We start from the raw sequence: 16,613 nt of genomic DNA on the forward strand, positions 1-16,613 counted from the left end.
CACAAGCCAGCAAATGAGGTTTTTAGAGTTAAATCTAAAATATTTCAGTTTTTTTATATATGGAGATTAAGGGAATCAAGTTTTGGATTTCATAGAAAAAATGCGTTTGTGTGTGTGCTTTTTTTTCAAAGTCTCACCTCACGTCTAATGTAGCGATGCACTTAATGGTGGCTTGTGTTAAAGAAGATAATGAATCATTGTTAGATTGATTGAGAATAGTAGACCCAACAAAAAAGGGGAGGTAGAGGTATTGAGTAATACCCAGCGCATATACAAGGTGGCATGGTTTTTAGTAGGAAACATGGCCACACATGTTTTTGATACCTTAGATCGTGTTGTTTGTTCATTCGTTGCGGTAACAGCCTAAAAATTGTGATTAATTTTTTTTAATTCTTTTGTTAATTTTTTGAAATTCGTTTTTTCCATTACAGCCTTGTGATTTCAGTTGCATTTAAGAAAATCAATCAATAAGCAAGCCAAAGAACCCGATGTCAACAACAACATTGGAAACCAGTAAAGCCAAGAAAATCAGCTAAAGGTGATGACTACGTCATCTCTGTCGTCAGAATACCACTGACCGAACAACAGCCAACAACCCAGTTGTCTACGAAATAGTTGTTTGCCAGTTTATTTTTGTTTTGATTTTTTCTGTTTGTGTCTCATTTTTATTGTTGCTTCCTTCCTATCTGCTCGGTTCGGTCTAATGGAATTACAATCAAATCAAACAATAAAAATCAATCAAACACTTGTAGAAAATTGACAATTTTTGCAAAAAAATACAACAACAACAAAAATAACAACAACAAAATCAATGCAAATTTATCAATAAATCAATTTAAACGGAACTTCTTTGGACAATTATTGGCTATTTTCTTAACAATAACAACAACTAATTGTGATATTGAATATAAATAAAAAACAAAACGGCAACAAAAACAACAACAACCAGGAATCCCACAAAATAATAATAATTCGTGATAAATACGCAATTTGTATTCGTTTCTCACTCTCTTGACTGTCTGTCTGGACGCCGTGACATATGTTTCTATGGATGATTGCCAGTTGTAAAATACAATTTAAATTGTAACGGACGATTAAAGGAATTCTCTCACGTAACTCTCCCCCGAATTAAAATAAAATAAATAAGAAGAAGAAAACCAAAACACTCACACACACACACACCCAGAAAAGATAAAGGACAGCAGTCACCAACACAAACAATAGAGGTATATTCACACACACGCACTCATCCAGGTCACACAGAAGAAAGAGAGCTCCCGAAGAACAGAAAAACAAACCCCTAAATCCCAAAAACAGGAGAACCCGAAATATCAATTGCAGCCAAACTACGTCACAGACATAACGTACACGTTGTGACCGCTGCAGCAATCCGCAATCGTCCGCTATGGGTAACACATCGTCACACACGCATGAACCTCTAGAAAGAGGCAATTTTCAACGCGGCAAATATGGTGATGTCACAAATGGGGTAGGTTTTTGAATATTTCTCGATGTTTTGAATATATTTTTGTAGTTTGTTTGTCGTACGAAAAAAACACTTGTTTCTCTTGTGATCATGTTTTGACTCTCTTAACTTATTATGATTCTCTTATTAATTTGTTTACATGTTTTTTCCTTTCTCTTTTAGAAATCCGCTTCATTTCGTTTTAGCAAAAAGTCGCCCAAGAAAATGGATCGTTTGCGACGATCCTTTCGTGATTCCTTCCGTCGCAGAAAGGACCGTGTTCCCGAATCATCGAAACCCCATCAATGGCAGGCCGATGAAGAGGCCGTCCGTACGGCCACCTGTTCGTTTGGTGTCAAATATCTGGGCTGTGTAGAAGTTTTTGAGTCGCGCGGTATGCAAGTTTGCGAGGAAGCCCTCAAAGTTTTAAGGGTGAGTAGTCAAAGCAAGGGTACAATTACAAAAAATGTATATTTCAACGATCGTTATTTTCAATGATCTATTGTAGGTGTGGATTATAAAAAAAATTCAATGACCTAACATAGACGTGGATTAAAAAAATATTATTTCAATGGTCATCATAGGCATGGATTAAAAAAATTTTTTTTTCAAATATCATCCTGAACGTGGATTTTTTTAAAAAATATATTTTTTCACGGGTCATCATAGGTGTGGATTTAAAAAATTTTTCAGGAGGGTTCATCATAGGCGAGAATTAAAAAAATATATATTTTTCAGGAGGTGTCATCATAGGCGTGGATTAAAAAAAATTATATTTTTTCAGGAGAGGTCATCATACGCGTGGATTTAAATATATATATTTTTTTCAGGAGGGGTCATCATAGGCGGGGTCAAGGGTCATCATAGTCGTGGATTTAAAAATATATATTTTTTCAGGAGGGGTCATCATAGGCGTGGATTTAAAAAAAATATATTTTTTCAGGAGGGGTCATCATAGGCGTGGATTAAAAAAAATATATTTTTAGGAGGAGTAATCATAGGCGTGGATTTAAAAAAAATATTTTTTTTTCAGGAGGGATCATCATAGGCGTGGATTTAAAAAAATATAAATTTTTTCAGGAGGGGTAATCATAGGCGTGGATTTAAAAAAATATATTTTTCAGGAGGGGTCATCATAGGCGTGGATTTAAAAAATATATATTTTTCAGGAGATGTGGATTAAAAAAAACTATTTTTTGAAGTATAATCATAGGCGTGCATTTTTAAAAATATATTTTTTGAAGAATCATCATAGGTGTGGATTATAAAAACATTTTTTGAAGTGTAATCACAGGCGTGGATTTTTAAAAATATATTTTTTGAAGGATTGTGGATTTTTTAAAAATATATTTTTTGAAGGATCGTGGATTTTTTAAAAATATATTTTTTTAAGGATCGTGGATTTTTTAAAAATATATTTTTTTAAGGATCGTGGATTTTTTAAAAATATATTTTTTGAAGGATCGTGGTTTTTTTAAAAGTATATTTTCCAATGTCGAACTAGAGGCGTGGATTTAACAATATATATATAAGCTCCGTTATTGGCCTGGATATTAAAAAAAATATTTTTATTGTCCGCCATTGGCCTGAATATTAAAAAAATATTTTTAAGTTCCGCCAATGCTCTGGATATTAAAATATTTTTTTAAGCTTTTGGACCTTTTAAAAAATACTTTTTTAAGCTTCTGGACCTTTTAACAAATACTTATTCAAGCATTGCGATTTCTTAAAAAATATGTTTTCAAGAACCTACATCGGCGTGGATTTAAAAAATATATTTTTTCAAGAACCACCAAATCCACCAAAGTGGATTTTTAAAAAATATGTTTTCAAAAACCTACATCGGCGTGGATTTAAAAAAAATGTTTTTAAAAACCTACATCGGTGCGGATTTAAAAAAAATATTTTTTTTCAAGAAAGGCGTGGATTTTTTAAAAAAAATATTGTTTAAAGCTTCACCAATTGCCTCACCGTTTTAAATCCTGAAATCAATTATTTCATAATTGTTCCCTTTTTTTGTTTTTCCTCTTCGAAATTTGATACTTTCCAAAAGCACACCAAATTCAAATTCAAGTTGATTGAACTAAAGTGCTCCCATTTTTGTTTCTTGTTGTTGTGCTAATCATAACGATGAAGGAGGAGAATTTCTGCAATTAAAAACCACACCAAAAAAGATTCTTAATTAGCAGTGGCTAGAGCAAGCCATAGTCGTTTTAATTAAGCATTTATTTTAAACGCTTGCTGACCTTGGTGTCAATGAAAAGAAATAACTTCGGACACAGAAAGCAGTGTGGGTTCATATACAACAACAAAAACAAGTAATCGATATTTGGAAAGAAAAGAAATTGGCGAAAAAATTAATAAGATAAAAATGAAGAAAAAAACAATTTAAAAAAAATCTACGCCTATGGTAGGTCATAGAAAAAATATTTAAAAAAAGTATGCCTATAGTAGGTCATTGAAAAAATAGTAGATCATTGAAAAATATATTTTTTCAATTCTACGCCTCTGGTCGGTTATTGAAAATATATTTCCTAAAAAATTCACGCCTATGGTAGGTCTTTGAAAAAATATTTAAAAAATCATAATTACTTCTTTCCTCCTCCTATAAGCTATCAAAGAATATTAGAAAAAAAATGAAAAAATTTTTAATGAATTCCCTATTATCTTCTGTTTTTTGATCTTAGAGTTAAAATACAACAACAACAAAAAACTTAAATTAGATTAACAACAACAAATTAATTTATGCAAATTTGTTTTCTTTTACAGAACTCTCGTCGTCGCCCGGTTCGCGGTCTACTGCACGTCAGTGGTGATGGTCTACGCGTTGTCGATGACGAAACTAAGGGCCTGATTGTCGATCAAACCATCGAGAAAGTCAGCTTCTGTGCTCCGGATCGTAATCATGAGCGTGGTTTCAGTTACATCTGTCGCGACGGCACCACCCGCCGTTGGATGTGCCACGGCTTTTTGGCGGTCAAAGATTCTGGAGAACGTCTCTCGCATGCTGTGGGCTGTGCCTTTGCCGTGTGTTTGGAACGTAAGCAACGCCGCGACAAGGAATGCGGTGTCACAATGACCTTTGACACGAAAAATAATACTTTCACGAGGACCGGTTCATTCCGCCAACAGACGATGACCGAACGCATGGTCAACAACGAACGTGGCATTGACACCCCATCGGCTGCAGTGCCGCCCCAACCGAAACCTTATAACCCCTTTGCCATTGAAAGGCCCCATGCTACGCTCACCATGTTGGAGCGACAGAATTCATTCCGTGTGCTTAGCACAATCGGTACCCAGTCACCTTTTAAACGGCAGATGTCATTGCGCATCAACGATCTTCCGTCCAACGCTGAGCGTCAAAAGGCCTTTATGGCCGCTGCATCAGGTCTCACCTTGGGTTTGAGCGCCAATACGCCCAATCGCAGTGTTTCACCCATACCCGAAGTGTCACCGGCCCGACCCGGTGGCCTGGAGCTGGAGAATGGTGGTGTGGCCACCGCCGAAACTGTTAGTCAACTGTGTCAGGAACTTAGCCAGGGATTGACGTTACTCTCACAAAACGATGCGGTGCTAGCTACGCCCACCGGTGCCGCGGGTGCTGGGGGCGTTGCCGATGATCTCAACTTCAACAATAACTTGAGCATTAATCAGAATATAATTGCTGCCGAGAAGCAATATCAAAAAGGAATCTCCTCTCCATCGAGTACCAGTAGTTATGGTATTGTGACGCCCACGGCCAAGATAACGCCACGCATAGCTGCCGGTTCGCCAGCGATTTTGAATACACCGCCACAGACACCAAGCAATACACCCACGCTGCCGACAGAGAAAACATCAGCTACGCTGGCGGAAGCAGCACTGCCACAAGCCGATCAGTGGTTGGGTCAGGTGGTCAAGAGTACCTCACCGGCAGTACACAAACGTGGTCCGATGTTGAGTGCTGGTGGCCGAACACAATCGATGAGTTCAGTGCCGGGTGTTAATGATCCTTTCGATGCGGAATGGGTGGCGGGCGTCACCAAGCCGCTGTCGCCTGATATGCCCTCGAGTATAAGTACGGTAACGCCACCCACACCGCCCTTGCACAGTACCAATCCATTTATATCACCACCGAAGGCAGCAGCACAATCATTCCAGGTGCAACTATAAGCCAGCAAGCAATCTCTCCAGTAAACTAAACTTCTCCTTTGAAGGCAAAGAAATCGGAAAAAATGTGAAAAAAGAATTGGAGCATTTTGGAATTGTTGCTGGAATCGGCCCGTTATTCGTGCTGCAAACAAAACAAGTGTACAGTGTTGGACACATAAACACTTAAAAAACAAATTTAGAAACACCCTATGTTACGAGTATTTTTTAAGCGTTACAAAAACAAAATGAATGATCAATGAAAATGATGCAAAACAAAACTGAAAAGACAGACACTCTGGAAGAATGTAAATGTGTGCGTGTATGTGTGCTCGCTTGAATGAATGCAAGAAAGAAGTCAAAATTTAGAGAACAAAAAAAAAAATAAGTATGGATGAATGCCGCCAGCTCGTAGTTAGAAATGTAGAATAGTAAAAAAACTGGGCAAATTTGTTACTTAATTATATGTATTAGGGTGGAGTGGGGGCAAAGGAGAAGGTGTAATGTTTTTTTCTGAAAAAAAATAAATGAGGAAGCTTTACCTTGAAATATAATGGAAAAGGGTCCAAGGTATCCCTATTTATTTTAAAACGTCTCCTGAAGTAAAATAAACATTACCCCTACATTGACCCTGCTTACCCTGATCCTCAATAATGTTACTTACACTTCCTCTAAATTAAGAAACAAAACAAAAAAAATCACATCAAGAATTAAATTCAATAATAACCTGAATGGAAATCTACTTGAAGAAGGTCAATGAAAAAGGATTTTGAAAAACCTAACACTAGGAGATACCTCGGAGGCTAGGTAGCTCACTTCGAGTTAGATCGCTGATATCACTTAGGTGTGTAGTAATAAAGGGATATACATTAATGATCACAGATTTTTAACTTGAAGTGAGTTATTGAGCCTTAGATGTACCTCCTCCCCTCACCTAACCAAGTTGGACGTTCATATTCTTTGTAGAATATGAAAGAAATCACTTAACAGCATTTAAAATCGATCAATAATTAATTTTCCATACAATTAATTGATTTGTTCCATTTTACATGATTTTTTCTTTGGTGACAATTGTCTTATCCTTTTTGATTTTTTGGTCCTTTTTTCCCTTCTTTGTATAATAAAATCCAACAACAACAATAATTTTTGTTATGTATTTTTTTGTCATTGCCGTCTATACATAAATTTTTATTACTTAATAATTATTTATTGTCAATATACATTGATAATGCTTAATTTTGTTTCTTTATTATTTTTTCTTTTTTTGTACAAAAATGTGTATTATATTAAATTAATTTTATATATACAAAATAAAAATTAATAAAACAATTATCAGTTATTATTATAATTTTTTGTCTTAATTTTTTAATTAATCTTATTCTTAATTTTGCTTAATATAAATATATATAAAAACAAATTATATAAAATTTATTATTTTTCTGTAATTTAAATTTGTATTTTATTTTAATTATTATTTTGTGTCTTTTGTTTTTTTGCTAGATTAACTTATACATACATACTTATACATGTGTTGTATTTACATACTGAGATAGTTAAACTTAATAATTATAATAATAATAAATAAATAAATTACAAAACAAATTAAAAGAAATTTGTTGAGAAGAAAATATTATTTTTTTAATTATTAAATAATTTCCGATTTGAAAAAATATATTTTTAAGGCTATGGATTGGGTTTATTTACTTATTGTTTTGTAATAGAAATCGGAAAAGCACTAGAACCGGTTTTTTTAAGAAATAAATTCAGATATACCGGATTCTAATGATTTTGCTATCATATCCCACATTCTGAGAAGTTTTCCTACCAGACCTCTGTTTATAGCAGATATTCAGAGCTCAGACAATTATTTTTTTCTATAAGTCCTCAGGGTTGAAAACAATTAAAACTCTATATTTTTTAATGAAAATTCGAGCCTCGGTCCTCAGACTTACACACACATGTTTTATTATTCTTTTTATATAAGGTATTTGTTTTTATCAGTTTAATGTTGATCAAAACGGTTATTAAATTAGCTTCAAATTAAAGTTACAAGTTTGTGAAATATTGCCACTTTGTGGGAGAGGTACCAGAAAGATAGAAACGACGGGTCCACCTTCGGACTTGATCTAGGCTTGGAAAATATAATTGGTTCTGCAAAATTTGGTTTAAATTGGACATTCCTTTCGCCTAATATTGAATTGATGTATATTGAAAATATTTTTAGCCTACATGGGGAGGTCCCATTTTCGGCTTTGTAATAGGTTGGACATAGATTGGTTCAAATCACACATTCCATATTTGGTTCAAATTCGCATGATATTTTTAAATTAGTTTTCAGCAAAATTTTGAATATTTTGTGGGCGAGGTACAAAAATGAGTGTAATGTAGGAAAATCGGTTCACTCTTTTTGGTACGAACTTGAACTAAGTTTGGAAGAAATATTACGATGTGTAAAGTTTAGATGAAATCGGTCATTCCCATCGAAAGTTATCGTGCGCACTAGCCAGACAGATGGACTGACATTTCTAAAACGACTACAAATTATCTGAAACGGATTTGGTCCAAAGGAACATAAGGTCTAAAACCATTATTTCGACGAGGCACATTTTTGCCGCAGCAAAGTATATACCTTCATTAGCCATAAGGCTGAGAGTTTAAAAACGTGGAGAATGTTTTTTTTCGAAAAAAAATTCTGACCTCAATTTATAGAAAAAATACCTCTGAGACTAATGAGTCCTATTTTTTGAAACTACTTTAGAATGAAATACACTGTGACGCAAAATTGAGTTCGAGGTCTGGAGGGTGAGAAACCCATGTGATTAGCTATATCTTATGGTTTCAAACGATAAGTTTAATGGGTCGATTAAAATGGGTAAAAAATCGGGTTTATTATCTGAAAATTATTATATTTGAAGGCCAAAAATCTCGTCTAGTGGTATTTATATTACGGTGCAAGAAGAAGCCCAAGAAGTCGGGATAGGAGATGGATATGTTTACAAAAATATTCCTTGTTCAATTTGACTGAAGAAATTTCATCTCAAAACCTGCAATAGCTGCATACCTATCCATAGGTATGGGCACCGAAACAAGGATATACACATTTTACCTAGGGGCTATATGGAGTTATATCAAAATCTGAAAACTTAAACTGATACCCTACACAACTGCCACCAAAATCTAACTTTCCTGGGTTCTTTATTCTGAACCAGGGCAATATTTCGCGATATTTGCATCCTCTTGACCGATATTAAGTCACCAGCTTCGCTTTTTAAACCTGGCATATTTTCCAAGTCTTTACGCCATAAAATAAACATTTGGTCACTTTAGGTTTTGGCCGATTTGAACCTTTGGAATATTGAACGACCATCATCTAAACAGTCGTTCTAAGTATTTGGTCAAATCCCCTTCATCGTGTAAAATATGTGATGTTGTGCTTATAATAATGACCTCTAGAGCGACTAGAAAATCTGACAAAAATAAAGTTTCCGGTTCATGGCACCCCCCTAAATATCATCTCAACATCACCGAAAATTATAGGCGTCGTCCTTGATCATAACCGGAACTTCATGCAAAATTTCTCTAGTAGGGGAATTAGTAATACTAAACAATATCACAACACATAGACACCAACCATAAAATTGGTACTAACTTAAAGGCCACTCCTTTTGGATATACTATCAGCTTCTCGGGTCTATGTCCTTCAGGAGTAAATATATATGTCATATAATAGAAATTTTGTAATTTTTCACACAAAAATTTGGGTCTATTTGACCCATATTCTTTTGCCAGATTCCCTTCCTCGTTTAAAATTTCGAGGTGTTCGGGTCATAATTGAGGCCTCTAGAGCAAGCAGAAAAACAGACAAAAATAAAGTTTTTGGTCATTTCATCCTCTAAATATTATCCTTTCATTACCAAAAACAATAGAGATCTTCTCTGGTCAGAGCCCATCGTACATGCAACATTTCGTGACGATTGGCCCACACAGAAGTCTGGATCCATTCAATCTGCTAGATATTGACCGACCTTCATCAAAACCGTAATTATTTGGCCATGTTCCCTTCCTGGTGTAAATTTGCAAAATTTCGCGACGATTGGTCTTTAACTGTGGCCTGTATCGTGTTTACACATTGTAAAAGATGGACGGACGAACACATCTGTCTAGAACACTGTTCACCAAACAGGCGCCCGTGGGCGCTTTGGGAGAGTACCAATACAATCACAGTTCTGTGTTCGAACTCAACATTATTCTCGACATCGAACATGTCGTATGCTTTGCAATGCTTTAACATAGACGATCTGTACCGAGAGAGGGAAAATTACTCTACCAACGGATCTATGCGTGTGTCCAACACAATCATAGCAGTTTGCATATGTATTTTGCTAAGTGTAGCTACAATATCTTAAAGGTGGGTCTAGGACCAATATTTTGCAGTGTAACAATATCATGGGGCTGCACAAAGTTTTAAAACCCTGACTATATTGTGTAGACAATTTAAAAACTGATTCAAATTATGAGTAATATGTTTTTAACAAATTAAGATCCAAACATTGAAATTATGGAGCCTTGACATTTCTGTAGAAAGAAACAACCTAGGTACCGATTTTAGGCACACATTTACACTCAAAGGTTTAAAATAGTTACTGGGACTTGCTGTAAACACCACTGGGTTTCAGCAATAACTTTAATATCTTAATTTTCCAATTTTTTTGGTATTCAGGAATTATTGCTATTGAATGATATATAGTATAATAATATATAATTCTATAGAGGTTACATTCTCTTTTGCATTTATTCAAACGACACCTAACCAAATGGAGTTGCAAACATAAAATAAAACATAACCTTAAAATACTCATATGCACATAAAATACATAATATATTCCCTCTAAATTCTGCACCATCAATTTTGAAATATTTATATATAATATAAAAAATAAATATAGTTAAATTTAAAAAATAAAATAACAGATTAAAATTAAATTGGAAAAACAAAATTTAGCTCAATTTTTGCAAATTTGAAAATAAAAAAAATCAAAACAAAATAAAAGAAAGAAAATAATAAATAAGAGACACAATATTTTCATATTGAAATCGAATTATTTTCTTTGAATTTCAAATAAAAAATAAGCAATTAAAACAAAATATTTAAAAAAATTATAAATATAAAATTACTTTAAAAAATTATAAAATATATTTTTTTTAAATAATCAATTAACTAAATTAAATAATTCATTAAATTAATTAATTTATATTAAAATAAATTGTGAACCCAATAAAAAAAAATTAATTTTTATTACAAAATCTTATAAAATCATTCATTGAATTTCAAATAAAATATTTTAAAAATATTTTTTTTTCAAATTGTCATGAAAATTATATTCAAATTAATTTCAACTCAACCAAAATGTGAAACTAGTTAAATAAATAATTTATATAAATACACAATTTTTTCTTCGATAACAAATGAATCGGAAAAAATTCAAAATTTAATGTTTTACAATAAATGGATTTATTGTATTACAAAATTTAAATATCTGAAATGTCATTTAAAACATTTCGATTTCAATATGAAAATATTAAAATAAAAACCAAACTTAACGCCTTTCATGCTGAAATTAAAACCCACGTTTAGAGTTACAACTCCTGTTATTAAGACGAACCAATATATAACAAAAAGAAAAAAACTTCGTTATGTTATGATTTTATAAAAATCACAATTTATAATAGTACTTATTTGCATTCATCATATCAAAAATCCTACAAATAATATATTAAATGTGAGAAATCATTAAAACACTAAAATTACTTTATACACATATATATATATATATATAACATAAAATTGCGACCATTCACCAACAAAACTAAAAAGGGAATTTTATTTATTAAAAAAAACTTATATAAATAAATGAAAAACTTAATATGTATTTGTGTATTATACTCAAAATAAGATTTTTAGCTTTTTTATTTGCTAAAGGAATGTATTTAAAAATTAAAAAAGAAGAGCAACTGTTATACAAAAAAACTGTCATATAAATTATATCTATACAAAAAGAAAAAAATTATTTATAAATGTAAAATATAAAAACAAAAAACTAACTAATATTTACATCACATGAAATCATAACTTAAAGACAGAATCTATATACTTTACCAATATATTACAAATAAGGCATACTAATTTTGAAAATATTTTTGAAAGTTTTCCAAACCACCACCAAATATTTCAAAAAATATATATCTATATATTCCATAATATATAGTAATGTACAATTGATATTATTATAATTAAAGAAAAAAATATTTATGCAAATAACAACTATAAATTATAATTAACAATAACAAAAAATGCACTGATTCAATGTTAAAGAAAACAAATTATTTAAATGCACAATTTTATAAAAAAAAAACAATCATAGACAGATGAGGTCGAAATTGTACAAAGATTAAATGAAGTGAAAATCTTGGAGGTTTTTAAAAAATATAAAAATTAAAATTCAATGAGAACATTTCTTTCAAATTGTCAAAATCAAATTTTCAGTTTTTTAATTAAATTTGTGGAGTTTCCTGTATCTCCTTTATAGTTAAATTCCTCTCATTACCCTTACCTCCCACCATTCAATTAATTATTGTACAAATGTCGACTTTGAAGTATAAAATATTTATTATATATATGCAAATAATAAATTGTTGTTATATAATACTATTATTTTTAAGTCGTTTACTTTTGAATTTGCGATATTCACTTAAAAACCCCGCCCCAAAAAATTATAGGAAAGGAGAAAAGAAAACAGAAACAGAATACGTATAAATATATCATTCATATAAATTAAATTCATATTGTGCTTATGTGTAGTTAAATTAAAACATATAAAAAAATTCTGTGATTAGTAAATAAATAACGAACAAAAAAAAACAAAAAACCAACAAGAAATAAACTAAATAAATAATGTTTAATAACAGAATTAATATTTGGCGTTTTTATTTCGGACAAAGTCAGTTACAATTTGCAGTGTAATTCCGACAAAAACCTACTGAAAAAAATCTAATGGTGTATAATGTACCCTCAAACCATATAAACATGGTGTACTCACGAAAAATATGCAGTTATCGAAGACAAGAACCACTTAAGCATATGCACCTTTTCATTACTGAACACATACAAAGTGATTGTGCAGATAATACGGTGATCAAACACTGCCTTGCCGACCCAACGACATGTTCATACAGCTTCTCTAAATTTGTTTCCTTTTTTATAGATTAAACGTTTATATTTCAGGGCCTAATTTAACAACAATTAAAAACGGCGAACCGAAGTATATACGCTCCACACACACATATTTTTAGGAACCAAAAAATTGTATTAAAAAAGGGTTATATAAAATTTTGTTACAATATATTAAACAGTAAGCTTGTCATTATTCAATTTTAAGTTACGAAAAGTCGGAAAGCTGTGGGGATATAAGAATTTGGCAAATAGACAAGAAAGAGAATATGGAGGAAATTTAGTTGATGTCGAACGGCATCATATTTTGAGCGGAGCAGTATAGTCGGACAGGGCCGACCATATAATACCATACACAACTACCACGAAAATCTAACTTTCTGCGGTTCTATATTCTGAACCTGTGCAATATTTCGCGATATCTGTACCCTCTTGATCGATTATGGGTCAACAGCCCACTTTCTAATCCTGGCATATTTTCCAAATCTTGTTTTCTCGAGTTGAATATTTACGCCACATAATAAAAATTTGGCCACTTTAGGTTTTAATTGATTTTACCCTCGGAATATTAACCGGTCATCATGTAAACAGCCGTTTTTAATATTTGGTCAGATCCCCTTCACCGTGTAAAATGTGTGATGTTTTGCATATAATAATTACCTTTAGAACGACTAGAAAATTTGAGAAAAATAAAGTTTTCGGTTCATTGCACCCCTTAAAGATCATCTCAACATAACCGAAAATGATAGGCGTCGTCCTTGAATAACCGTAACTTCATGTAAAATTATAAAGCGTTCAGCGCGATGTATCCGCCCTCTAGTGGGGTAATATTAATACTAAATCCAAGAACATACAACAATAAAATTGGTATCAATATAAACCAACCACTCCTTTTGGATATACTACCAACTTTTCGGGTCTACGTCCATCAGGAGTAACTAAATACATCCCAGAATACTAATTTTGCAAAGTTTTGGGTTAATTGCACCCCTTAAATATCATCTCAGCATCCCCGAAAATTATAGGCGTCGTCCTTGACCACAACCGCAACTTCATGTTAAACTTCAAAGCGCTAAATATTTTCCGATCTTTATCTAAACAACCATGCTAATTCTTTATATTCCTTGTGTACAATTTCGTGTTGTTCGGGTCATAATTGTGGCCTCTAGATCGGTCAGAAAACAGATAAAAATAAAGTTGTTTGTCAATTTCATCCCCTAAATATTATTTGTTCATTACCAAAACCAGCAAGGGTTTTTTCTGGCCAGAACCCATCCTACATGCAAAATTTCGTGACGATTGGTCCATGACTGTGGTCTGTATCGTATTTACAAAATGTAATGTACAGACGGATGTACGGACGGACACAGATGTCTAGATCGACTCAGCTAGTTGAGATATGATGATCCGTATACTAAAAGGTGACCAATATTTCGCGGCGTTACAAACTCTTGGGGTTGCACAAAGTTATACTACACTGACAACATAGTTGTGTTGGCTATAGTAACTATGATATTTCATGATAAAGAGCATGGTATTTCATGCTATTTAGAAATTAATTTTACACAAAATTATATAAAAAGTTTCCAGTAGGATCAAAAAATGCAAACAATTTAATTATCAAGGGGATCTAGGAACTTTTTAAAATTGTAAATAGTAAACTGTTTTAGTTAATAAATTAATGAAATAAATATTAAACTTGGTAATATAGAATTAATTATGCTAATATAAAATATTAATTTACATACCTGCAAAGAGGGTCCCGGCATCTGGAAAAAATAAACATAATTTATTAAAATTTTAAGTGCTACATTTTTAACTTAATTTGTGGAATAAGCATTCCTTAAAATTTAATAGCTGATGACCTTCGAAATACTTATACTGGTTTTTTTTTTGCCAAATATATGGTTTTATTAAAAACAATTCCCTTCAAAAGTATACACAGATAAAAACACCTTTCAATTTTCCGTGGTTCAAAAAATGTATATTAAAGTATATATAAAATTTATCATCACCCTTTTCCTAGAGAATAAAAAGATCTGTTGTCAGGGCCCCCCTCTGGCTACGTCGTTGCTCAATGGGTATCAAATCTCACTAACAAAAAAAAAAAAAAAAAAAAAAAAATCGAGTATAGCTCCATATATAGCCCACTATTTAAATCATCTTTTCGGTATATTCAAGGTTTTATGATAACATGGGCCCCAATTAATATTAGCTAATTTGAGTGTCATTCTTATGGTGGTACACCGGACATCCTGTACTTTACATCGGTTTTACTTATTACTCGTTTGCTATTAAATTGTTATATGAATCATGAAAGATGGGTGATTCCAACGGAACGGGTGTGACATTGTTACTTACTATGTTCATTATTTTGGGATATTTGATTGATAATATCAATTCACAAAGAGTGATTTAAGTAGATATATTTAGTTGTTACAAACCGACATAAAAGGAAATTAAATAATATTTTAAGTAAAAAAGATATAGCTCGAATATCAACGTAACGGGTGTGACCTTAAGTTTTCATTAAATCTTGAACAGCAGCATTGTGTATTGCATACTGTAAACTTTTTGTATGGTCCGTTAACATAATATTTCTTTCATGTATTATGGATAGTATAATGTTTGTTATAAACTTTATTCCAAATCATTTCCATTATTATTTTTCTTGATATAAATATATTAATATGTAACGGGTGTGACATGCAAATGTAACGGGTGTGACAAAGTCTCAATCCAGATGTGTAATAAGTAAAAACAGTAAATGCAGATGATTTTTTTCGAAATAAAAATGATTTATTTTTTCATTAATGTTTATACTTCAGTGTTACTTTAAGTAAAATAAAAAAATCTTTGACAAAAAAGTTTTTAAAACTAAAAAAATCTTCTTTTTTTCATAGCCATGTTTATATTAGAGTTATTTTTTAATTTTCTCGAAAGAATGGACTTCTAACTTAGAATACGCTGTGCGACCTGCTAGGATATTGTAAGCATCACTTTTTTCAAAATAATGCTTAGACCGAATATGTTTAATTTGTTGTAGACTTTTCCACCTATTTTCTAAAATATCGTGATATTCCTTAATATCATTTTGGGAAACATAAAGTATATTTATTCCTTTTATTCCCGAATCAGTCAAAAAATTATAACAATCAATAGGTTCATTTAAAATGACCTTACGAGCCTTCACTGCAGTCCACATCGTTCTCTTAATGACTGCCCCTATGCCATCTACTGCACCTTTGCCATGACTGGTAGGGAAAAACGACCACGATATTTCAACACCGAAGTCTTCTTTGGCAGTGCAAATGTTGAAGAGGTTATTTCGATTTTTGAATTGTGCGGCACATCCGTCAGAAAATATTATAATATTGGTAATACTTTGTTGTTTTTGTTTGAAGACCTTTAAAATATTTTGCAGGAACACCCATACACAATATTTGCTGTGTGTGAGATCATCACTTATAATTCCATAGGAATGGCATTCAACCTCTTGCTCCGAATTTCTAGTCCATGCACAGGCAGTAAAAATTGTAGCTTGCTTGTGGCGCCAATGTGCGCTTTGAATTTCATCTTGGGAAATTATAGCAAAATTTTCTGCAAAATCTAACTGCAAGACGGCATCATGTTGGGAAAGTTTTGCTTTTGTCTCTTTAAAAAACCGCATTTGCTCGTTTTTAACAAAACAGTGAGTTTTGAATTTTAGTAATTTTGAATTAAATACATTAAGTAGGCCTGCTACGGTGTCTTTCTGGGTAGTTATTTGTAAGCGTCCTTCGGAACATT

The 16,613-nt window shown here is 32.2% G+C and overlaps 1 protein-coding gene across 1 annotated transcript; it reads left to right on the forward strand.

Annotated features, from left to right (window-relative positions):
• The first annotated feature begins 1,349 nt into the window (after window positions 1-1,349).
• LOC133331031 (protein numb) lies at window positions 1,350-5,620 on the forward strand. Its single transcript, XM_061539434.1, has 3 exons — window positions 1,350-1,489; window positions 1,649-1,897; window positions 4,235-5,620. The coding sequence occupies exons 1-3, from the start codon at window positions 1,406-1,408 to the stop codon at window positions 5,618-5,620; spliced, it is 1,719 nt and encodes a 572-aa protein (XP_061395418.1). The 5' UTR covers window positions 1,350-1,405.
• The last annotated feature ends 10,993 nt before the right edge of the window (window positions 5,621-16,613 follow it).

This window comes from Musca vetustissima, unplaced genomic scaffold, assembly GCF_032173495.1.
Source record: "Musca vetustissima isolate MV318-11 ecotype Yass unplaced genomic scaffold, APGP_CSIRO_Mvet_v1 utg12485, whole genome shotgun sequence".
Lineage (NCBI taxonomy): Eukaryota > Metazoa > Arthropoda > Insecta > Diptera > Muscidae > Musca > Musca vetustissima.